This window comes from Phyllostomus hastatus, unplaced genomic scaffold (assembly GCF_019186645.2).
Source record: "Phyllostomus hastatus isolate PE091 unplaced genomic scaffold, TTU_PhHast_1.1 phas_contig_137, whole genome shotgun sequence".
NCBI lineage: Eukaryota > Metazoa > Chordata > Mammalia > Chiroptera > Phyllostomidae > Phyllostomus > Phyllostomus hastatus.
In genome coordinates this window covers 7,783,383-7,807,713 of record NW_025333583.1, presented here as the reverse complement: position 1 = coordinate 7,807,713, position 24,331 = coordinate 7,783,383, and the positions used below count along the sequence as shown (strand labels likewise).

At 61.2% G+C, this 24,331-nt stretch overlaps 1 protein-coding gene across 3 annotated transcripts; it reads left to right on the top strand.

Moving 5' to 3' along the window:
• The first annotated feature begins 4,549 nt into the window (after positions 1–4,549).
• On the top strand, positions 4,550–18,208 carry SLC4A3 (solute carrier family 4 member 3). 3 transcript variants are annotated; one of them, XM_045854603.1, is made up of 23 exons: positions 4,550–4,721; positions 4,887–5,030; positions 5,352–5,517; positions 6,062–6,342; positions 6,448–6,563; positions 6,964–7,172; positions 8,761–8,909; positions 9,037–9,220; positions 9,676–9,811; positions 10,099–10,282; positions 10,727–10,826; positions 11,296–11,480; positions 12,311–12,509; positions 12,730–12,948; positions 13,315–13,463; positions 13,658–13,852; positions 14,308–14,526; positions 14,841–14,930; positions 15,485–15,651; positions 16,094–16,347; positions 16,714–16,883; positions 17,051–17,224; positions 17,881–18,208. In XM_045854603.1, exons 2-23 carry the CDS (start codon positions 4,980–4,982, stop codon positions 17,956–17,958), a joined length of 3,675 nt encoding a protein of 1,224 aa, XP_045710559.1. In that variant the 5' UTR covers positions 4,550–4,721; positions 4,887–4,979; the 3' UTR covers positions 17,959–18,208. The 3 variants fall into 3 exon arrangements, with proteins under 3 accessions (XP_045710559.1, XP_045710569.1, XP_045710579.1); XM_045854613.1 differs by lacking the exon at positions 4,550–4,721 and having other exon boundaries at positions 4,893–5,030; positions 5,180–6,342; XM_045854623.1 differs by lacking the exons at positions 4,550–4,721; positions 4,887–5,030; positions 5,352–5,517; ... (1 more) ...; positions 6,448–6,563; positions 6,964–7,172 and adding an exon at positions 7,900–8,282.
• The last annotated feature ends 6,123 nt before the right edge of the window (positions 18,209–24,331 follow it).

The following is a 24,331-nucleotide window of genomic DNA, read 5'->3' as shown; positions in this document are numbered from 1 at the left end:
ATGACAGCCGTTCTGGAGCACCGGCTCCGTGCTGGTCTTCGTACTAGTCATTGTACTGACATGATCGCGTCCAATACAACCCTGGAGGAGAAGTGTGATCTCTGTTTCACAGGGGAGGAAGCTGAACCCGGGCTTAAGAAAGGTGATTCTGCCCTGGCTGGCATAGCTCAGTGGATTGAGCGTGGGGTGCGAACCAAAGTGTCGCAGGTTCGATTCCCAGTCAGGGCACACGCCTGGGTTGCAGGCCATGACCCCCAGCAACTGCACATTGATGTCTCTCTCTCTTTTTCCCTCCTTTCCCTCTCTAAAAATAAATAAGTAAAATCTTAAAAAAAAAAGAAAGAAAGGTGATTCTCACCTAGGGGATGCGGCGTCTCTAACTCGGGCCCTTTCTGGTTTTCCCTGAAACTGGACTTAGTCGTCTGGTCCACATTGGTTGGCCCTCTAGTCCTTTTCGGTCTGTCTCCCTGTGGTGCCAGGTTTCAGGGTTACCCTGGTTGACCAGGAAAACCGTCCAGATCCTCAGTGCCCAAGGATCCTTGCAGATCTGTTCTCCTCCGTCATGGGGCCCTTCCCAGGCCCTTCCTTCTGCCCGGAATGCCCGCCTCTCCCACGCGGCCCGAGCCCGCCCCACATCGCACAGCGATTCTTAGTGTGTCCGTGACGGTGCCGCCCGCATGTTCTCTGTGACTGGGATTTCCCGCCACGGCACTTGCCGCATTCTGTAATTTGCTTGCTTGTCTGCAAGCTGCCCAAGGGCCGGGACCGGGTCAGGCTTTCTCACGGATGCGTGTGCACCCGATGCCTGGTGTGCGGTGCACAAGCAGGTTTCTGTTCACACTCTTGGGCGTGCATGAAATACTACGTCGCAACATTTTCAAAACAACCTTTTATTTGAACCCCTCATCCCGGGGGGTTGTTGGCAGGACTCCCCCCACTCACTCCCTCTCTGATCCCCCCTTCTTGGGGGAACCTCCTTTTGCTTTGCTCACGGGGGATGGCAAAGGCTTGCTCCTTTGACCACCACATCCACTCTTGCTAATGCTTTCCTTTTCCTCCTCTGCAAACCTCCCTCCACACTCCCCAGAACAACACAATTCAAAGCAGGCTACTTGCTCGGGTGGGGTTGGGGGAGGAGAGAGAAAGGACATAGCTTCATATATGTCAACATGTCATCCTAGCGCAGATAGATCTGTGCCTCTGGAGCTAAAAGGCGGGCTCTGCAGGGTGAGAGCCTCCGGGGACAGGTGGCGCTGACTTGAGATGGGTCCAAGGATACCGAGGGACACAAGGATTACGACAGGATTGACCACAGCAGAGTAACGACAACAGTAAATCATAAGAATGGCATTTATTGAGCGCTCAGTGCGTGCCAAGCATCGAACTGGTATTTCATGTAGAGCGTCTCCAACTCCAGAGCCCGGGCTCCTCCCCAACACCGCATTACCTCTTGTAAAGATAAAGCCTCGCCATGAGGCCAGTCAACAGCGAACGACACCGGGCCCTTGCTCTCTGGAGAGGGGGGAGGAGGTGTTCTTGACACGAGGGCGTTCCAGGTCAGTCTAAGTGGCAGGCTGGGGCTACTGGAACCCACGTCTCACTCTCGTGCAGGAGCTCTCTGGCCTGCTACATCAGGGCTGCAAAGGTGCAGACTGGCCCGTCGGCCAAGGAGCGTCAGACTCCAGCCTGGGGGAGGTAAACGTGGTTCTGACCTTTCTGCCTTCTTCTGTGTCAACTGTGGCTTTGCATGGGCGGCATCTGGAGGACTCAGCACCCTTGTAAGTGCAAGTCAGCTCCCACTTCTTTCCTGCGTGTGTATTCATTGTGTTCCACATTGCCAGGTACCCGAGGGCTTCCCAGCCCTGTACTTGCGGATCTTTGATTTGTAGTAGTGAAGCTAGCCAGCACTGACTGAGCACTTGCTATGTGTCAGGCACTGTCCTGGTGCTTTTTACAGGGTGGAACGTACTTCACTCTCTCCACAACCCCGTTGTCACCCCCTCACGCAGATGGGGAAGGTGAGGCCCAGAAAGTTCATGCGGTCGTCGAGTGGCAGAGCCGGGCTGTGCACTCAGACGGCTTGGCTCAGGGCGTCACGCTTAAATCCCCTCCCTGTGTGGCTCCTGGTAGCAAAGGTGTCATCTCTTTAAGAAACTCATCTGGGAAGCTTGTAGTGAGGATGTTCAAGTCGGACTGGGCAGTGGAGGGGGTGCGACAGGGATGCTCTGTGCTTCTGCCTTTGCTGTCACCTTTCCTGTCACTGCTGAATATCTCCAGGCTCTGAGCTGGCAGCTGACAGGGCAGCCACTCGCCCACACTCTCTCTCTCTCTCTCTCACACACACACACACACACATGCACACACGCACACAGTGGCCATCCTTTGTGCACACAAGGAGCATTCTCGTCTCAGGGACGAAGACCCCACTGGGACCAGCAGTGCTGACACTGCAAACACTGATGTCTCATCGGAGGAGCGGGTCTGACAACCTGGTGGCTGGCGGCACCCCCCATCCTGAAGGACAGATGAACTTGGGGGCCTAAGTTCATAGGATCTTTTCACGGAAGATTGCACGTCACCATCCCACGGGCTAGGAGATGCAGGAAAGGGCTTGCAAGGCGAGAGGCTGAAGCTGCTGACCACGGGAGGCCTGGGGGAGTCCCCAGCTGGGAGGAACATGGGGGGAGTCTGAGGGTCTCAGGAAGAGCGGGGACCTGCGGCAGGGCCTCAGAGGACCAGCCGAGTGGTGTCCATGGGCAGTGGGGTCCTGGGCCCAGTTCATGAGGCCCCAGGCTGGCAAGACCCACCTCAGGCTGTCCTGGTGTTCAAGTTGCTGCTGTCTGAATTGATTGGGTGGGAGACGGACTGGGGCCATGTCCAGGCATAGGAGGTAGACTGAAGACCAGAGCAAGTGGAGGCTCCACCCAAACAACCCTCAGGGTGGAGACTTGGAACCGAATTGCCTGGGGGAGGGAGAAAGGGTCAGGGTGACACATGGGAGTGCAGAGCCGCCACCACAAGGCTAGGGAGGGACCTGTTCCAGGCCTCCAGCTTCTGGTAGTGCTTGGCTCGGGGAAGCATAACGGCAGTTATCACACGGCGTTCTCCCTGAGTGCGTCTGTGTCCGAATTCTCCTTTTTATAAGGACACCAGTCACACTGGCCAAGGAGCCACCCTGTCCCAGCCTGCCCTTGTTTTAACGTCTGTCAACTATGCTATTTCCAAATACGGTCACGTTCGGAGGTACTGGGGATAAAAGGGCTTCAACATACGAATTTTGGGGGATCGCACTTCAACGGATAACAGATGGGTCTCACATCCTGAGATCCGGGGCACCGTTCACGTGCTCTGCTCGCGCCCAGCTGACTCCCGCACTGCTGTCTTGTTTCACCCTCTTAAGACCCTGTGACACGAGGTGGTCAAGCACCCTGTCAGCGCAGGGGGGTTGTGGCTCAGGCAGTCACCTATACACCAGTGATGCCCTGGTGGCCACCTGCTTCCCGGCTGTGCCCACGGCTGGTTAACAAGCCTCCCCGGGCCTCGGCTGCGGGAAGGCTGAGATGAGCCCGAGAGGGCCTGGCACCCCGCCGCTGCACAGAGCAGAAGTGGGTGCTGGACAGACTCTTGCTGTCTGTCTGCTCTGCCCCTTGTGTGGCTCTGAATAGAGAACAATCTTCCTTTGGGCTGGGCTGGGAACCACATGAAGGCCGGGGTTGGAGACGGCAAATTACATGTTCAAGGCCACAGGGTTGAACTTGACCCCTCATGGAGCTCCATTTGTGCTAGCACCCTTCCCGCTCCTCCCAGGAGCTGGTTTCCTCTCCTGGGCCTGGCCAGTTCCACCTTCCCCTGCCCATCAGCTCCATCTCCCGCTCTCCCCTGACCTCCTTTTATGTCCTCCTAAGGACTCAGGGGTGTCTTCACACATGTGGTTGTGGGGTTAATGCACATGGCCTTGTGCTCCGTTTCAGTGAGACCCCCCAAAGGGTCAAACCCATTAGTTTGGTCCGAAGACCTTTGCCCTTGGAAAAGGAGATGTAACCTCAGGGAGTGGGGGACCAGGGAGGGAGGAATGGAAACAGCCACAGAATCTCAGAGCCCCCTGAAACTTTGAAACACTCCTATTCCTGGCCCTGTTGGCTACAGGTGGGGAAACAGAGGCCAAGGTCAAATACTGGGTGGTGCGGTGGTGACAAGCCCAGCATTTGGGGCTATATTGGGACTGAAGGGAGAGGTGGCGGGTGCTTCCCCATGCTGTGAGCTCAGGTCGGAGGGGCTTATGTTTGCAGAGGGGTCGCCCCCGCGCCTCTTGAGGGGAGGGAGGCTAAAAGCAAGAAGAGGGAGGTCTCTGCTCCAGCGAAGTGTGGGACGTCCAGAGAAAGGGCTGGTGGGGTGCTGCGGAGGCCGCGCGTGGGGGCCGCGCGTGGGGCCGGGTGGGCCGGGGCGAGGTGAGTCACCGCACGCCCGCTCCCATTGTGCTGCCCGGCGGCGGCGGCGGCGGTGGTGGCGGCGGCGGCGCGGAGCTGCGGAGTGGAGCGCGAGGAGGTGGAGCCGCGAGCTGCGGACTCCGGCGCCTGCGTCCGCCAGGCCGGCTCGGCTGCCCTCCGCCGCGGGCGCCCCCCAGCTGCTCGGCCCTACGCGGCGACAGGCTTCTGAGCGAGAGTCGGAGGGAGATGGGGCACAGAGGCCGGCCCGGGCGCCGCAAGTCCCGGAGCCCCGAGGTACCGCAGGGCAGGGTGGGGCGGGGCTCGGCGGGCCGGGGCCGGGCCCCAGGGCGCCCGGGTGTGGCCGGGCCTTGGTTGGGAGCTAGGGCGGGCGGGGGATAGGGCTCCAGAGAGGGGAGCGGAGGGCTGTGCGAGGATCCAGACCCTCCCTTCCTCCCCCAGTACCCCCCACTAGGTCCCCGCAGCGCCCCCTTCGTCTCGCCCGGGTCACGGGTCCCTCAGTGAGCGAGAACCTCCCAAGCCGCCTCCCCGGCCATGGCCAACGGAGTGATCCCGCCGCCCGGGGGCGCCTCCCCCTTACCCCAGGTGACTGACGAGTGGGGATGGGGAATGAGGAGGGGGGGAGATCCCAAACAGGATTGGGGTGTCCTCTGGCTGACCCTGGGACCCCCAAGCTCCAAGATGGAGCTGGGCTAGGCGGTATGGAGAAAGAGGGGTCTTGTGGTATTTTTCAGATCCGTTGTCCCGTCTTCCCAAGCCTGGGGAGCTGACCCCAGCCTGAGGCCCTGGAAGAACGGGGGTTGTGGAAGATGGAGCCCGCTGGTCTCCCCTGCTTCCTCCCAGGGCTTGGCGTTGGGTGGGTGTGGGGCGTTCAAGGGTCCTTAGGAGAGCTGTCTGAGCCTGCAGGTCCGGGTGCCCTTGGAGGAGCCCCCTCTGAGCCCCGACGTGGAGGAGGAGGACGATGACTTGGGCAAGACCTTGGCTGTGAGCAGGTTTGGGGACCTCATCAGCAAGCCCCCGGCCTGGGACCCCGAGAAGCCCAGCCGCAACTACAGCGAGCGGGACTTCGAGTGTGGGTAGTCTGGGGACCCCTGGCGCGGCCACCCTCACCACCATCACCTTCATTGCCACCATCACCGCGCTCACCACTGGCTGGGTCACCCAGTGTCATCTTGTGCTGGACGCTGTGCTGGATGTTGCGTGGGGCCACCATGCCATGTTAAGTCATCCTGCCTCCCTCGCCCATCGCAGGGGGAACGTAGGGACCTGGGCCCCAGGCCTCCCTCTGTGCGTGACCTTCACCTTCCCCACGGCTGCCGAGCCCCTGGCCCACCTCTCTCTGCCTCCTCGTCTCCCCTCCTGAGCTCTCTGGCCCGACTTTGCTGCGTCATGTCCTCCCATTCCCACCACCCCTCTTTCATGAACCCCCTTTGCATCATTCCCGTCCCCCCACTCTGCCAGGCCACGTACACAGGTGTTAGGGGGAACCTGGCTCTGGAGGAAGGGCTAGGGTGCCCTTGTTGGAGGCCTTGAGCCAGAATAAGGTGTGTGTCCCTAGGGTGGTGAGGGGTCCCCATCTGCTGTGGGGGCCCCAACTGACCCTCCTGTACCCCCAGTTCACCGGCACACATCCCACCACACTCACCATCCGCTCTCGGTGCGCCTGCCTCCACCCCACAAGCTGCGGCGACTGCCCCCTGCCTCTGCCCGGCAGACCAGGAGGAAGAAGAAGGAGAGGACCTCTGTGGCCCCCTCCGAGGGGACCCCTCCCATCCAGGAGGAGGGGGGAATGGGGATGGAGGAGGAAGAGGAGGAGGAGGAGGAAGAGGAAGAGGCAGGGGAATCTGAGGCCGAGCCTGTGGAGCCCCCACCCTCAGGGTCCCCCCAGAAAGCCAAGGTAGGTGTCTGCACCCCCCTCTCCCCGAGGGCAGGCTGGCTGTTCAGTGAGGGCGGGGTGGCTGGGTTGGGGCAGGGGCCCAGGACACATCTGGTCTGTCTGCAGTTCTCCATTGGAAGTGACGAGGATGACAGTCCCAGCTCCTCTGGAAGGGCTGCCTTCACCAAGCCCCTGTCTTCAGGGGCTCCTCGCTCCGACAAGAGTCCCCAGCACTCGGTCAGGTACTGGCCTCCAGCCCAGCTCAGAGGAGGTCCCGGGCTCCTGCCTGATCCCGGAGAATGTGTCCTCCTCTGACCCCAGAGAAGGGGAGAGGAGAGGCGAGGCGAGGGGGCAGAGGAGGTGGGGAGCGGCGGCCCTCCCTGTCCACATGATTGGCAAGGGGGAATCCGAGGGCCAAGAGGGGAAGACTCCTCCAGGAGAGAGGGCGTCGGAGTGAAGAGGAGGGTGGAGATGGAGAGGAAGGGGGTCCAGTGTGACGGGGGCAGGAGGGCGGCGGTGCGCTTTCTCCTCGGCCCGGGAGGGAGGGGCCTGGCCCTGCGCTGGAGGCAGAGGAGCTCCCTAACCTGGTCCATCTCCACTGTGGCTTCCTGTCAAGTCCAAGGCTGTCTGTTGCCTCCTCAGCTCCCTCAGCTCCCTCAGCCCCCGGGCTTGGACCTCCCGAGTCGCTGGGGAGAAGAGCCGGCCTTGGAGCCCATCGGCCAGCTATGACCTTCGGGAGCGGCTCTGCCCAGGCAGTGCCCTGGGCAGCCTGGGAGGCCCGGAGCAGCAGGTGCCCACTGACGAGGCGGAGGCCCAGATGTTGGGCTCCGCGGACCTGGATGACATGAAAAGTGAGTGATACCCTAGAGCAGCCCCCATGGCCCACTCCCGGGAGCACCGAGCCCGTGAGGGACCTTGGAGAGGCTCCGTGTTCTCCCCAGCCCAGGGCTGAGCCACCCTCTGCAGTACCCCTGCCTGCTAGAATGTGGCTGGTGATGGGGAGCTCACTACCTCTCAGCTCTGGTTTCCAGAGCTGAGATTTTCCTTCATGACATCTCTGCCCTTCTGTCCTGATTCTGTCCCCTGATCCACCTCTGGAATAAGGGAGCCCCCCTTCCACCTGGTGTTTGGAGATACCATTATATATATCTCCATCGTCTTCTTGGGGCAGACTCTTTTCAAACTAGCCCCTTGAGTCGGGGCCACCGTGCCGGGCCCTGCCTCTCCCTGTGTCGGCGGAGCCTGCCCCCTCCCCCCTGACCCACCACCCTGGGCTGGCCCTGGCTGTGATCTCGGCACATTCTTTCTATCTTATCAGGCCCTGGTTTCTGTGCCACCTGTCATCGCCCGTGGGGCTCTGTGCCCAGGCCAGAGGCATCACTGACCCCGCCTCCCTCCCCCCCCAGAACCAGTGTGTGGGCGGGGGTGGGAAGGAGGGCTTGAGCTCAATACGTCATGGAAAGTTGCCAGGGCCTGAGGACAGGGACAGGAACAATCCGATGGCGGCAGCAGTGGTGGTGGCAGGATGGGGGGGGGTCGGGGGAGGGTGTGTTTACAGATCCCGGGTGAGGGCTGGCAGCAGCCGGGAGCCATCCTGGGGACGCGGGGAGTCGGGGTTGAGAGGCCCAGCCACCCCCAGCTCTGGCTGGACAAGGGCCCCTTCCCCGTCCAGGCTGCCATCTCTTAGGAGAGCCGGGGCTCTGGGAGGGGGCAGGGCTGGGGCCCCGGCCGCCATCTGGGAATGACGAGCCCGCCGGAGGAGGTCACCATGGCCGATGGGGCCCTGAGCCCTGGGCCCCCCCCGGATGCTGAGGGCCAGGGCCCGGGGAGGGCTCCAGCTCTCGGTCCTCGAGACTCACTGGCCTCAGAGGACTTAGAGATGTTTGTGCTGGCCCTTGAACACTGTGACCTGTGGGAGTCCGCCAGGGACCCGCTGAGCCCCATGGCAGGGGAACCAGCGGGTGAGTAAAGGGGCTGATGGCCTTTCCCCAGCTGCTGGCCGAGAAGAGGCAGGCAGGGAGGCAGGCAGGGAGGAGCTGCCTGCATTAGCCTGTACCTGTGGGGTTGGACATGGGTGCTGAGAGAGGGCTCAGGGAAAGTGCCGGGGGCCTGGGGCTTGGCGACTCGCCGTGGGTCATGACACTCCAGAGTGAGAGGCAGTGGCTGTGGCCGTGGCAGGGGCTGTGGGCCGAGTTGGGGTCTGCCTTTTCACTGTGGCTTGGCTAGTGGTTCCCTGTGTGACTGTGAGCTAGTCCTTCCCTCCTCCCTGGGCCTCAGTTTCCTTATCTGTGAAACAGCCACATCGGAGGATGTAGTCCGTTGGTGTAGCCCCTGGGTCACTGTGGACTGGCTGGGCAGAGCAGGGTGCTGGAGGGCCTGGCCATGACCTGGAGACCCTGAGATAGACCCCCGGGACTGCCAAGCCCACCTCCTCTGCAGGTCACCGGCTGGAGGACAACCCTGGCATGAGGCGGCACTTAGTGAAGAAGCCGTCTCGAACGCAGGCTGTGAGGGGCAGCCCCAGAGGCCTGGCCCCCATCCTGCGCAAGAAGAAGAAGAAGAAGCAGTTGGACCGGAGGCCTCATGAGGTGCAGGCCCTGGGATGGGGGTGGTGGCTCCTCTCGCCTCTGCTCCCCAGAGCCTCCCTTTCCCTTCCTTTCCGCCTTGCCCGGTCTCCACGGCCCACCTGGCCCTCCCCCTTGGTGCCCACCCCAGGTGTTCGTGGAGCTGAATGAGTTGATGCTGGACCGTGGCGGCCAGGAGCCCCACTGGCGGGAGACGGCGCGCTGGATCAAGTTCGAGGAGGACGTGGAGGAAGAGACGGAGCGCTGGGGGAAGCCGCACGTGGCCTCGCTCTCCTTCCGCAGCCTCCTGGAGCTCCGGAGGACCATCGCCCACGGTAGGGGCCCTGCGGGCCTGGCCCTGGGGCTGCGCACCCTCTGCCCAGGCCGCCGAGCCCGTGCCAGGCTGCCCGGCTCCCGGGGACTTACTCCCTGGAGTCCTGGGGCCCAGACGAGGTCTGGCTGCTGCTTGGGGCACCTGGAATCCGGCTGCCTGCGCAGCAGTGAGCCCTGAGGGGCAGGGCCTTGCCCTGGGACCTGGCCCTGAACCCAGGGCACAGTAGACGGCAGGCAGTCTGTGTGGCTGAAACCAACAGATGCCTCCTTCCTGGGGTGGAGAGGGGCCACACCCTCGTTCCCTGCTGCGCTTTTCACAACCTGGCTGGGCTGGGGCCATGTGGGGTTGCGTGTCTGCCTGGGTGCAAGTTTGTCTGCCTGGGCGAGCACGGCAGCTGGGGGCTGGCTTTTTTCCTATCTGATGGGACCGTGTCCCCTCCTCTGACTGTGCCCCTAGGAGCTGCCCTCCTGGACCTGGAGCAGACCACTCTGCCAGGCATTGCACACCTCGTGGTGGAGACCATGATTGTGTCCGACCAGATCCGGCCGGAGGACAGGGCCAGCGTCCTGCGCACCCTCCTGCTGAAGCACAGGTGCCCGGGAGGGGTGCCCAGTGTGTGGGGGGGTGTCTCCCGGTTCAGCTGTCCCTCCAGGAGTACAGACTCTCCTGTGTGACTTTGCAGCCTCTGCTTGAGTACCCCGAGGGACGGGGAGCTCATTCCTGACTCCCCTTTGGACCGCACCAACCATTAGAAAGTTCTTTCTTCCACTGAGGCCGAGGGGTAGAGGCCCTGACCCTCCGTGTCTCACTTCCTCACGACCTCAGTCCACCGCGGGCCTCTCCCCCTAACCTGCCTCTCCACCTTTGCCCTTTCCCCAGCCACCCCAACGATGACAAGGACGGTGGCTTCTTTCCCCGAAACATGTCCAGCTCCAGCGTGAACTCGGTCCTGGGGAATCACCACCCCACTCCCAGTCACGGCCCCGACGGGGCAGTGCCTACCATGGCCGATAGCCTGGGGGAGCCGGCCGTACTCTGGTCTCACGACCCCGATGCCAAGGAGGTCAGTCGCCTTTTTCTGACCTGAGGTGAGGTGGGGGTGGGGTGGGAGGGCTTCCAGTTTCAGCGGAGGCCACTGATGCTTCCTGGAGGGGGTCGGGAAGGTGGGAGGCCCGGCCCCGTACTAGGCCTGTGGGGGCATCTTCAGGGGATGTGCAAGGGGCCCCCCGAGTCTGGAGCAACAGGGGGGCTAAGTGGGAGGAGGTAGCAGGCCCAGGGGAGCCATTGAAACAAGATAAGTCCGAGGTGGTTGTGGGGGGGCTCGGAGAAGGGGCTCCCTCCTGACGTGGGGCCCATCACCAGCAGTCCCTGCCTTGGCGGGGGTGGGGGAAAGCAGGGCCCAGGCCCAGGGGTGGGAGGGCAGAGTCCAGGGCTGGGGCAAGGGAAGGGAGGGCCTGCCACGGCCTCCGGTCTGGGTCCCAGCCCTATTCCAGTTCTGCGTCCTCAGAAGCCCCTCCACCTGTCCGGGGGAGACGGCTACCGGGGGAAAAGCCTGAAGCTGCTGGAGAAGATCCCCGAAGATGCGGAGGCTACCGTGGTGCTCGTGGGTAAGGACGGTGGGCGCCGGGGGGCAGGGGCACGGGGGTCTCCGCAGCCTCCGCTGGGGTCTGCTGGTCTTGAGCTTGGGCCTGCAGGCTGCCTCTTCCTCCCCGCCCCCCTTGAACCCCCCAACCTGTCTGGGCTCCAGCCCTTTCTTCCCCTGTCCTCTGCCTGCTTCCCTGCCCGCTGTGGGCTCTCTGGGGCGGCTGCTAACCCATGTAGTGCCCTTGTGAGAATCAGAAACCAGCACCCCCCACCCGACGACCCTTCACTTCCATCTGTTGATCGTTGTGGTAGGCACACGAACGTATAAACGGGGAGAACAAGTCTCCTTTCGGATGGGGTTTCTTTGCGCGGAGCACGCCCTGCCCCGCTGTTTGTATGTGCTGGCTAAGACTTCCCCTCCTCCCCCCCCCACTCCCCCCCACCCCGGGCCGCTCCCCTGCGCCCAGCACCCTGTGCCTTGCTCTCCCCCAGGCTGTGTGCCTTTCTTGGAGCAGCCAGCGGCGGCCTTCGTGCGGCTGCACGAGGCCGTGCTCCTGGAATCCGTGCTCGAGGTCCCCGTGCCGGTTCGCTTCCTTTTCGTGATGCTGGGGCCCAGCCACACCACCACCGACTACCACGAGCTCGGACGCTCCATCGCCACCCTCATGTCTGATAAGGTTGGTCCTGCAGCCCCTGGGCCGGGCGCTCGAGGCCTGTCGCCCCCCCCACCCCCACCCCGGGGTCCCCCTTGCTCCCTGTCTCTCTCCCTGTGCCCAGGGTGCCCATGGGTGCCAGGCTGCTGGAGGCCCTCCTGGGTGGAGGCAGTGCTTTGGGGTGCGGGGAGGCTGGGGCTGTGGGGGAGGGAGGTGGCAGCAGAGGAGACGCAGCCCGGACCTCCAGGGTGTGGGTGTGACGTGAGACTCGAACCAGCTGATGTGCGGGTCTTTGCTGCGGCTTCTCCTGGGCTCGGACAGGAGTGTGCCGTTTGGAACACGGGTCCTGGCACAGACAACGCCCCTGGTTTATTATGCAATCATAAGCCAGTAATTCTGTAACGTAACACTATCCCACTCAGGCACAGCACATGACATTTTAGGTGAGATGTTCAAATGAAAACCTTAAAATGATTACACCCACAGTGTTACCCCACCAACCACACTCAAGCAGGCGTTACTTCTGCCGGACCCTGTGCTCGCCAGCCAGCAGGAGGTGGCTGCTCTCCATTCCGCGAGGCCCTGGAGGCCTCTGCGCGGCCGGCTGGGGCTGAGCCCTGCCGTGATGGTGTTGTGGGAAAGTCTGGGGGCTCCCGGGGGAATAGAGGGCAGACACTCAGAGGGGCAGTGCTCAGGCTGTAGCTGCCAGCCCACAAGGAGGGCCCCTGAGTCAGAATTTTGACATTGGACTTGACCTGTGTGTGTGTGGCTGAAGGTCCTCACACCCCCTGCCCGGAAGCCCCCCCTCTCCGGGGCTCCCTGAGTGGGCTCAGCCCCTGCTTCCCCGCCCCCAGCTGTTTCATGAGGCGGCCTACCAGGCCGATGACCGGCAGGACCTCCTGAGCGCCATCAGCGAGTTCCTGGACGGCAGCATCGTGATCCCGCCGTCGGAGGTGGAGGGCCGCGACCTGCTGCGCTCCGTGGCTGCCTACCAGCGCGAGCTGCTGAGGAAGCGGATGAGCTCCCTGGGAGGCTATGTGGCCCCTGGGAAAGGTTAGACCCTTTGGGGCCCAGAGCCACGCCCCCGCCCGGCTCCCGGACACAGCTCCTGAGGCCATGACTTCAGCCCCATAGGGGCTCCCAGAGTCCTGTGTCCGGTCCCTGACCCCAGGTCCCTGCCCCCAGACCCCTGCCCCCTGGGCCTGGCTGGGAAGGATCAGGGCCTCCAAGTGGGAGAAGGTGGTCTGTGTCGCAGCAGCCCCTTGTTTCCCAGAGTTGTCGGTGGAACTGGGGGGCCCCGAGGTGACCCCTGAAGACGACCCCCTGCGACGGACTGGCTTGGTGTTTGGGGGGCTCATCCGGGACGTGAAGCGCCGGTACCCGCACTACCCCAGCGACCTGCGGGATGCCCTGCACTCCCAGTGCGTGGCTGCTGTGCTCTTTATCTACTTCGCTGCCCTCAGCCCCGCCATCACCTTCGGGGGGCTGCTAGGTGAGGGGAGGGGCCGAGAGGTCAGGGGCTCGGTGTCACCTGCAGGCTCCTGTGTCCGGGTGTCCCCGAGCTCGCTTTATGGGCTTATGGGTGCGCGGGGATATAGTGTCCAGTGTGGCCGCCCTGAGCTGCCGGGGCAGGGGAGTCCGGGGTCACTTTTGGGGGCTATCGAGCGAGAAGCGGTGGAGGATGCCATGGTCACCTTGGTGGGGGCGGGGGTGAGGGGCCCTGTCCAGAGCATGGACGCATTGCTCCGGGGGACTGCTCCCTTCTGGGTCCCCGGGTTAGGGTAGGCTAGATGAGGAAGAGAGGCCAGGTGGCAGCCAGGCCAGGGCCCTGCCGCTTGCTGACCCTGGCCTTCCCCAGGGGAGAAGACTGAAGGGCTGATGGGCGTGTCCGAGCTGATCGTGTCCACGGCTGTGCTGGGCGTCCTCTTCTCTCTGCTGGGGGCCCAGCCGCTGCTGGTGGTTGGCTTCTCAGGGCCACTGCTGGTCTTTGAGGAAGCCTTCTTCAAGGTGACAGCCCTGCCCTGCTCCTCCCCAGGGACCACCCGCCCCTCCCTGCGTCTCCCTCCTTTCCCAGCCCAGGTCCCTGCTGTCTCCTGCACTCCCCCTTGGAGTTGACCTTCCCCGCCCCCCCCACCCCCACGGGGCCCCCGATGTCCAGGGCAGACTGCTGTGGGTGACCGCCCCGCCCTCCTGGCTGCCAGTTCTGCCAGTCCCAGGACCTGGAGTACCTCACCGGCCGGGTGTGGGTCGGCCTCTGGCTGGTGGTCTTCGTCATTGCTCTGGTGGCCGCGGAGGGCAGCTTCCTGGTCCGCTACATCTCGCCTTTCACCCAGGAGATCTTCGCCTTCCTCATCTCTCTCATTTTCATCTACGAGACCTTCCACAAGATCTACAAGGTGGAGGTCCAGAGAGGTCTTGGGGGCAGGGCAGGTGTAGATGCGGGTGGGCAGCACCCTGGAGAGAAGAGCATGGGAGGGGGCAGCACGGACGGAGCCTTGGAGGCGGAGGGCCCAAAGAGGGGGGCTCTGCTGGGTATGGGGTGGGGGGCGGGGACAGCTGGGTTAGGTGTGAGCTGCAGGGGGAGGAGTCAGACCCGCAGGTGTTGGTCAGAACTCCAAGGTTCACCTGCATAAGGACGTGAAGACGTGATCACTGTCAGCACCGTGGGGCTGGGGGCCTCGGTCCCCTTTTGTAGAGGGGGATGTGTGTCAGAGCTGGGTGTCCTCTGCGTTACTGTTGCCTGGTCAGTCGGTGAGGGGCCAGCCTTCTCTCTCTTGCAGGTGTCCTGATGGTGACGAAACCAGGCTCACCTGCTCAGGTGAGCACTAAGACACCCCTGTAACCCACCCAGGTGTTCATGGAGCACCCACTGCTGCCATTCTACCCCCCTGAGGAGGTGCTGGAGGCGGAGCTGGACCTGAACGGGAGTGCTCTGCCGCCCACCGAGGGGCCGCCAGGCCCGAGGAACCAGCCCAACACAGCCCTGCTGTCGCTCATCCTCATGCTCGGGACCTTCCTCATCGCCTTCTTCCTACGCAAGTTCAGGAACAGCCGCTTCCTGGGAGGCAAGGTGTGTGGCTGGCAGGAGTGTGGGACTTCCTCAGTTCCCACTGTGACTGCCGGGCTCCGCTCCAGAGAGGGGCCGCCCCTTCTCCCGGCCGACACATGGACCTCAAAGCAGTCTGAGCAGCCCCATCCCCGTCAGAAGCCTGGAGAAGTCTAATCCGAAGAGGAATGCCCGCCTGGGCTGGCTGGCATCCATGGGGTTCGAAGGGACAGGTTGGGGAACTTCCCGAACCAGCTCAGGCCCAAGAGAACTCGGGGGTAATGAGTCCCTGTTGGTCTCCTGACCCTCGCCCCCGCCTCTGCTCCCCTTCTCCTAAGGCCCGCCGCATCATCGGGGACTTCGGCATCCCCATCTCCATCCTGGTCATGGTCCTGGTGAACTATTCCATCACAGACACCTACACGCAGGTGAGCGAGCCCCGGCCCCCTCTGCTGGCTGGTTCTCGCCCCGCGGCCTCGAGAGGCAGGCTGTGACCCGCCCCCACTGCAGCCCCAGCAGCCGAGATCGGGGCTGGAGCCCAGCTTTCCTAGTGGAGTGGCAGCGACCTCCTGGGGCTGCGCTGGGATGGACGGGCTGGGGGTTTCAGAAGCAGGCGTGTGGTCCCGCCGAGGAGGCCACCCAGGGGGTCTGAGGCTGTGTGTGACCCTTTAGGCAAGAGTCCTGGAGGAGCGGGTACGGGGCTGGGGGCAGCACGGCAGGTGCCCCCACAGCGGGTTTCCTGGCAGTTCTGGGGATCTGGGAGAAGGTGTGTCGCATCTCTGCCCTACACCACACCCTTAAAGGGACAGCAGCTTAAAGGGAGGCTGCAGAACTGATCCCCCCCCGCCCCAAACCTGTTCACATCCCAATTCCCTGGAGCCCTGGTACTGGGGACACACAGCTTAGTGGCAGCAGCTGCTGCACGGGCTCCTAGCATGGGGGGGCGGGGTCTTTGAACCCTGCCTTCTTTCCGGCCACGCAGAAGCTGACAGTGCCCACGGGGCTCTCGGTGACCTCCCCGCACAAGCGCACATGGTTCATCCCGCCAATGGGCAGTGCCCAACCGTTCCCGCCCTGGATGATGGTGGCAGCTGCTGTGCCCGCCCTCCTGGTCCTCATCCTGATCTTCATGGAGACCCAGATCACCGCGTGAGAGGGCTGGGGGACCCCGGGCAGCGAGCGGAGAGGGGCGGGGCTGGCGGCAAGGGGGACAGTCTCCCCGGGGTGCTTTGACATGGGTCACGGGCAGGGTGGGTGGCACTCGGCAGTCCTCAGAACACTCGGGCGGTTCGTCCCCTCACCCAGCGATGCTCACATTCTCTCGTTTTGGTTGAACCACGATAATGTGGTTCAACCAAAGACCCGGCATCTGGCTGTTGTGGCGTTTCCGACATCCACAGTGTAGGAATTTGGCTCAAATTCGCTTACACGTGAGAACTTTAATTTGGGAACTTGAGAGAGGAAGCTGGCAGGTCCCGGGCAGAGCTCTCCTCCGCCTGTGCTCCCCGCCGGCCCTGTGCATGCTGTGCGTGCCAGGCAGGCTGCCGGGCCCCACGCCCGCGCCCCCACCCCGTGCTCCCTCTCCCCGTAGGCTCATTGTCAGCCAGAAGGCGCGGAAGCTGCGCAAAGGCTCCGGCTTCCACCTGGACCTGCTTCTGATCGGCTCCCTGGGGGGGCTCTGCGGGCTGTTTGGGTTGCCCTGGCTCAGCGCTACCACCGTCCGCTCGGTCACCCATGTCAATGCCCTGACCGTCATGCGCACCGCCATCGCGCCCGGAGACAAGCCCCAGATCCAGGAGGTGCGGGAGCAGAGGGTCACCGGCGTGCTCATCTCCGGCCTCGTGGGTGAGCGCGTCCACCTTGCAGGGCCCTGGCCCCCACCCCACGGACTCGCCTTCTGGGACCCCCAAGGCAACCCCTAAAAATCAACTTTCTGTTCCAGGCTTGGCCCAGGTCCCTCTGAACCTCCACGTGGGGCCCGTCTGGCCCCTGCCCTGTCCGCCAGCCCTGCTCCTCCAGCCTCCACGAGCTCCCTTTTCCCAGATCCTCCCCCGGCTCTCTGTCCTGTCCTGCTCCATCTGCTCTTGTCACTGGTGATGAGGCCCGCCCGGCTCATCAGTTAGCTGGTCCACGCCCCCTCCCCACCGGGCCTGTCTGTCCGCACAGGACTGTCCGAGGCTCGGTCAGGTAGGTCTGTGCCATCTCCCGCAGGCCTGTCCATCGTCATGGGGGCCGTGCTGCGCCAGATCCCGTTAGCCGTGCTCTTCGGGATCTTCCTGTACATGGGAGTCACGTCGCTGTCCGGCATCCAGCTGTCCCAGCGTCTGTTGCTCATCCTCATGCCAGCAAAACACCATCCTGAGGAGCCCTATGTGACCAAGGTATGGCCTGGAAGCGTGGAGGTGGGGAGATGGGCGGCGGGCAGAGGGTCCGAGGCGTCCCCGGGCCAGCCCCGGACAGGGTGACGATGAAGATAAGTTGGGACTCGGGGAGCCAAGTCCCCAGAGGTGTGAGTGGCGGCGTGGTGAGACCTGATGCCTGTTCCCAGGTGAAGACGTGGCGGATGCACCTGTTCACCTGCATCCAGCTGGGATGCATCGCACTGCTCTGGGTGGTCAAGTCCACAGCGGCTTCGCTCGCCTTTCCCTTCCTGTTGCTGCTCACGGTGCCTCTGAGGCGTTGCCTTCTGCCCCGGCTTTTCCAGAACAGAGAGCTGCAGGCGGTACGGGGTTGAGCTAGGGGCAGTGTCAGGGTGGTCGGGGCCTGGAGTCAGGGAGCCCTGGGTTCCGGCCTCTGCTGCGCCGCCTGCTGGTTGTCTGACGGTGCACATGTTACCTGACCTTCTGAAATCTTACTTGCTCTGTGTAGTGGGGCTAGTGGGGTTGCTGTGAGACTCAGACACTAATCCAGGTAGAGCCCTGAGTGTGACGGGTCTGGTGTGAGTGAGCAGAGGCTGCTGCAGACGTCGGTGCAGGCTGCGTGTCGAGCAGAAGCGCACAGCTGAGGGACAGGTGTGGTGGGGTGGTGCTGAAACCCATGTGAGCTGTATCGTTGTCATCTGGAGGAAGGGACGTCTCTTGGCAAATCACCCACCCAAACGTGGTCTGCAGAGGTTTCCACAAGATCTAGGAGTGGCCCCAAGAAAGCACTTCTCATGTGGTATCATTAGTCTTGTTGCGAGGCGCTGCCACTGCAGGTGGTGGGGAGGGTGAGGTTTTGGCCCAAGGGAAGTGCTTCGGTCTGGGGTGGCAGTGCCTTCAGACAGCGAGGCCTGAGAAGGTCTGGGAGCCTGGAGGGCTGCCGGCCAGGGGAGGAGCTGGGGAACGGCGGGGCTGCGTCGGCGTCCCTGCCCCTGCTGACCTTGTGCTCCTCCCGCAGCTGGACTCGGAAGACGCCGAACCAAACTTCGACGAGGACGGCCGGGACGAGTACAATGAGCTGCACATGCCTGTGTGATCCTCGGGCACGGTGCCCCTCGGAGGCCTCGGCCCCTTAGTGACTGACGCCCGGGCCTGTCGGAGCCCAGCTCCGGGCCAGTGGGACCCTGGCGACCCAAAGGCGTGCCTGGGACCACGATGATGCCGCGGCCCTCAGGCCCTCGGGCCCTCGGACTGTGTCCGAGGCTCTGACCCTGTCTCATCCAGGTCCTTTCTCAGACCAGACCGGCACAGGCTTTGAGCTCATTATAACCACACCCCTTGTCTTGTGTCTGCCTCACTTGCTTGGTTCCTTGTCTGGTTTCTTAGGTCGTGTTTATCTATCTGGAATTGCAAGAATTCTACTTTCAGGGTCATCAGAACCCGAGGAGAGGGTTGAGGCAAGGACAGAACTCTTGGGGGGAAAGGGAGAGTCAAGACCACAGAAGGTCAGAGCTAGGCCTTATCACCCCCTAGAGCCCCTCAAGTGCAGCAGAGGAGCTGGGCGCTCAAGGACCGACTCAAGGTCTGGCTCAAGGTCACATGCCTTTAACCCAGCCCTTGTTTAGAAGGGTGAGTGGGGGAGGGGAGAAGGAGGTGGTTGCTCACTTTAGCCTCCAGGGAAATCCCTGCTTGCCCAGTGGCTGTGGAACTATGCCCAGTGGCTATGGAACTGCAGAGGGGAATGTAAAACGTTCATTTTCTCTTCCTGATTCTTGGCCTTCAGAAGAGCAGGGAAGGTAGCCCAATCTCCTAGACGCCAGGGTGGTGCTGGATTTAGGATCCCTGGACCGTTTTGGATTCTCCAGGTTTAAAAGACAGGCAGTTCTGGGATTCCTGAGGCCACTCCCTGTGCCACAGTCTGTTACTCTAGAAATAACCTGGGGGCCTTGAGGGTGTGAACTCAGAGCCCTTTGCGTCACAGTTGCTCGGCAACCGGCAGCGTGGTGGAGTCGCTTGTCTCTGCGTCGCCATCTGGTGGCCGCTCTCTCACACTGCAGACTGCTCCGTCAGGCAGGAGTTGCCCTGTTACCTGGTGGACCTGTAGTGGTCCAAGATCCCAGACGAGCGAGCACCTTCAGTTCCTCCTTGGGAGACGAGGGGGCGGGGGCAGAGACGTTCGTGGGGTTCCTCAGCCCGAGGCCGGGATCCTGCATCCCCATCAGCCGGTTCCGCTGAAGCCGGCCCTGCTTCTTCCTCATCCTCCTCCCAGCTTCCTTCCAGGCGTTCAGGCCGACAGCGGGCGTCCTGAAGCTGGTCAGGAGAGAAGGGACAGACTGCTGGGAGGCTGTTTGTTGTCTTCGTGAGGGAACGCTGTGCCCTTCCAGCGGTCTGGGATTGTCACTCAGGCTTAAGCGTTTCATTCTAGTCGCCCTGGCTGCCTTGGTCCCTGGCCCTGTGACGGCTTCTAACTAAGAGCATCTGGCCTCTGATAGGCTCCCCTCGCTGAGGGGCCTAAGGGCAAAATCCCTTTTCCCTGAGATCGGCCAGGACCAGGTGGGGTTTCAGAGGAACTTTGCTAAGGAGCAAAGCAAAGGCAAACACAAAAAGCCTACAACACAGATGGGTACAGAGCAGGACCCAAACACCGGTGGCAGGGGCCACGCTCAGAGGCACAGCTGAGGGGCTTTGCAGGCGGGGCTCCGTTCCTTTCTCCAGCCCTACCTTAGGCTGCCTGGTTCCCCTGGGGGCCTCAGTGGGCCCCGGGCTCCCCTGTTCGCTCTGGGGAATGCCAAGACCCCCCCACCCCCACCCCCAGGAAGGAGGCACTTCTTCCTGTGCCTCTGAGACCAAGAGACTTGCACCAGGAAGGCTTGGCTCTTTATTGGACACCGGTTGTGTCAGTCATCTCTGCTTGGCAAACAGCTGAGAACTGCGGGCGTTCCTCAACAGGAAAATAAGAAATTAGAAGGTGGAGGCTTTTGAAAGAGAGCATGAGCCTCCGTCAGGGTGGCCTCTATTATAACGAGGCCCTGAGGCCTCAGAACCATACGTGAAACATTTTCTGTGAAGGGAGGAACCAGGCGTAACCTGTCTTGTGAACATCTCCCCAGTATGAAGTACATGGATAAGGCCTGGGAGTCTGGAGCCTTGAAGGTCACCGCCATTCCCACTTGCGGGGACCCCCCCCGCCCCCCCAACTGCAAGGGGAGGCAGCTGCAGCGTAGTTAAGTACCTGAGGCCAGATTTGGCAGAAACACATCCTGTGTTGCTTGGGGGGCCTGCTTGGGGGATGCTTCCTCCCCCAGGGTGGGGGCCTGGGGAGGCCCTCTGAGCACTCAGGAAGCTGCAGCAACCCCAAAGCTTACCAGGGATGGGTGGGTACCTTGAGGTGTGTGTGTAGGGGAGGGTGTCAGCGGGGCCAGGTTGGGCATCTGAGGGAGAAAGACAAGGGGTAATGGGACTGTGACTGACCCACAGACAGGTGACCGGCTGGCCTGGCCTGGGGCCTGAGCAGTGAGAGGTCATTTTATTTGGGGACATTCAGAGTTTGTCCTAGAGTCATTGTAGCCCCTGTGCTTCCTCTGACTTTCTCTTCACTCACCTTCCAGCCCTCTCCTCCAGAGGGGCTGGTCGTCTTATTCCAGACGTAGAAGGGGATCATCAGAGAGAAACCTCGTCTGGCCCTGGGGTACCAGGCGGTGGGTTAGAGGCCAGGGGGGTTTTGGCTGTCAGGCCCCACGGCAGTCTCCTTTAGACCGGGGGCATGTGCAAGGTGGCACGGCACCCTTCCAGTGAGGAAGACAGCGGGTCCATTGCCACCTTACCCCTCCCCTTGAGGCTTTCTGAGTGGGGTCAAGGCCACATCTTGGGCTGCTGCCCAAAGCTTTCATTATCCTTGGGCAAGTTCAAGCCCATTCCAGGCCCCAAGAGGTGCTAATTCTTTCTTCTACTTTGAGCGGAGAGGGCGGCTGGCATCCCTTGTTCCACGCTGAGCATTTAGCTCACCTGAGACGTCCGGTGCCCTCCTGAGAGCTGCTGGTGGTCACGCTCACAGACCATCTGCCTGGGTTGCCCTGGGCCCCTCCGTTAGGGCACAGACCCTGGCAGCGATGTGTCCTGCTGGGCAGCCTGTGTGACATCGCTTCTTGTATGGTATCAGGTGACTCCAATAACGATCATGCCTGTTGACACCTAGTGCTCTCAGAGGGAATTCGGAGCAGCAGCAGCAGCAGCAGCAGCAGCAGCAGGGCAAGGGAACTCAAGGGCACTCGCACCAAGCGCTGCTCTTGCAGCTGGCACTGCAGCTGATCTGAAAACAGCAATAACACGGGTTCTGGGCAAACACCGAACAGGGAACTGAATCCAGTGTGGCAAGTGGGAGACCCGGGGGGAGGCGCCTGGTTCCCAGATCAATTATCTGACTGAGAGAGAGGCTGAGGGCTCCTGTGACTCCGCCCTGCACAGAGCGCAGATGCTAACGCAGTGTTGGTAGGATTTCTGTTCCAGAAGGAAGATTTGATCTTTGAGACTTCTGATGGGATGATTTTTTCCTTTCGTAGGAAATACTTCTTTTCGTTGAACAACTTCTTTATCAAGTGCTGACTGAACACGCGGCTGTCAGGGTGTCCTCTGGGGGGTGGGTGAGGCCGGCTTGGAGCTTGGCACCTGGAGGGGGAGCAGGGAGCTCCTGTGGCAGGCCCGCCAGGACCTCCGGAGCTGAGGGACAAGAGGGGGTGGGCAGGTTTGCACAGGGGCTGGAGCTGCTGGGAGGACAGGGTTGGGTGGGGGAGAGGGCATCGAGGAACATGCAAGGCAAGACTTGGGTTTGAGGATCCTTCAGCGACCTTGCCTGGGCCCCTCTGGCCCCACACTCCCATGACTTGTGCGTGTTCGCCCTCCTTCTAGGCCGTAGGATGGGCAGAGACCCAGCCTGAGCCTCTTTTGTATCCCTAACCCAAACCACCAGGGCCTGGCCAGAGCAGGGCACGGAGGGCATAGGGGTGAGCCGGTGGCAGAGAAGGAAGGGCCGATAGGTCCAGGATGCTGCCCCATTTAGGACCCAGCCACAGCCAAGGGTGACCCCAGTAGGACTTTTACAGAATTCTGGAAATGTTTTGATGGTCATGTTTGGTAGTTTCTATTACAACTGCCCCCCTCCCCATGTCTGTTAGTAAAAACACCCCCAAACCCAAACGGGCATTGTGTGTTTCCTTCTGGGCCAGCTGGGGCGAGCGGTGTCAGCGATCCTGTGTACTGGGCTGCTGGGTGGACCGTGGCAGGTGGGGAAGATGAGGTGCCGTCAGAGGTCTCGGGAGCCGCAGGAGGCGAGATGGGGATCCACGGGAGCCCGAGAGAGGGCGCTGGGACGAGAACCAGCAGGGAGCCTCGTGCTGCATCGTGGCCGTCCATCCCGTTCCACCAGTGTTCTTCCCCGTGCTGGTGACGGAGGGACCAGAGCAGCTTCTTCCTCCTGGCTTTTAGAGGGCCCGGTGTGTGCAGGGCTTTGTTGGTAAGAACTTTCCCCCAAGACAGGACTCCTGAGGCCTCCCTTCGTCCCCATTTTCTCTCCTCCAGCCTCTGATGTTTGGGACCCAGCCCTGCTCCCCCCATTCCCACTATAGCTGACAGTTATTTATCACGATCACTCCTCCTGAGCATGGAAATACAAACACAGGGTATGTATATTTATTTTAGAAAGGCCAGGACCTAGGCCTGTTTCCGTTCTGTTTACCAAGCAACTGAAGGGCTGTCCACAGCCTACTCTGCTGTGCGGACTGGTTGGTTGGGGCTGTGACAGGTGAGCTGCTTTCTGGCTCTGCTGATTGGTCCCTCATTGAGGGATGTGTCAGAACACAGCCTGGGAGTTGGAGTCCTGGGTTCTAGCTCTAGCTGGTGACCTTGGCTACGACTCCTCCTCCTCTGGGAGATTAGGGGTTCGGCTCCAGTGCCTCTTACCTGGAACCTGCCCTTCCAACAGACCTCACCACGGCAGCAGCTGCCCCTGAAAGGGCGGGAAGCAGGAAGCCGTGGTGCCAAACGCTCCCTGGGGGCAGTTACTAGGCTTTAGAGCTTCTTCCTTAGCCTCCCAGGTAGAAGGGTGCATAGACCTTAGGGGAGGCTACTCTGCCTTTCCCAGGAGAATTGGGGGCTCAGGGACTACCGCGTGTGAAGCAGGGTGAGGGGGTGGAGCTGGGCAGTGACCTTGGAGAATGACTCGGGGAGGCTTTGACTGAATAGTCAGACAAAGCTCTGAGAGATCACCAGAACTCAATTAGATAGAAGTTTAGTGTCCATGAGAACTGTGCAGCCCCAAGAAATAAGGAGCATATAAAAAGAATGCAAGATTCTTCAGAATTAGGTGGAAAAATATGTAATTATATAGCTTAAGGGTCAAGTAAATGCAAAATCGTGGTTGGGTCCTGGGTAGGAGTTATGGACTCCTGATTGGAAAACTAGTCATCAATGACTAGTAATCAATCTCCTTGGCCACCTCCACCTTTACGTTAGGATGTTGGAGATAAGAGCGAGGCTGGCTGGTCCACAAAGTCACAAATGAGGATCTAGTCGACCCCCCATGAAATTTCTCATTGATTAGCAGCCTCAGTTAGAGAGAAAAACATTATCTCCCTTATGGGTAGACATTTTAGTGGCCCAGGGAAAATTTAAAATTGAGCATACGGATATTTAAGGGAATCCTAACTTTAGCTTTTTCTTTTTTTTCCTAAAGATTTTATTTATTTATTTTTTAGACAGGGAAGGGAGGAAGAAAGAGAGAGAGAGAGAGAGAGAGAGAGAAACATTAATGTGCGGTTGCTGGGGGTCATAGCCTGCAACCCAGGCATGTACTCTGACTGGGAATCAAACCTGCGACACTTTGGTTCGCAGCCCGCGCTCAATCCACTGAGCTACACCAGCTAGGGCTAGCTTTTTTCAATCACAAATGTTTTATGGTGAACCGACAGTCCCCAACTTACTGTAGTTCAACTTCAAGTTTCTTGACTTTACGATGGTACAAAAGTGATACGCATTCAGTGGAAACTATACCTCAGATTTTGATCTTTTCCTGGGCTAGTGGGTGTGCGGTATGATCCTCTGGCAATGCTGGGTGGTGGCAGGGAGCCGCAGCCCCCAGTCAGGCAGGCAGTCACAAGGGCAAACAACTGGGCATCTACAGTGTAGCATCCAATGCACTTTGACTTGCAACATTTTCAACTTGCATCGGGTTTATAGGGATTTGACCCTGTGGTAAGTCGAGGGGCATCTGCATTTTCAAGTTAAAAGAATCTGTGCACATACTATTGTCTTAGCCTGTTCGGGCTGCTGTGACAAAATACCATAGACTGGGTGCCTTAGAAGCAACAGAAGATTGATTCTCAAAGTTCCTGAGGCTGAGAAGTCCAGGATCGAAGTGCTGCAGGTTCGGTGTCTGCTGAGGACCCGTGTCCTCGTTCTTAGACAGCCATCTGTCT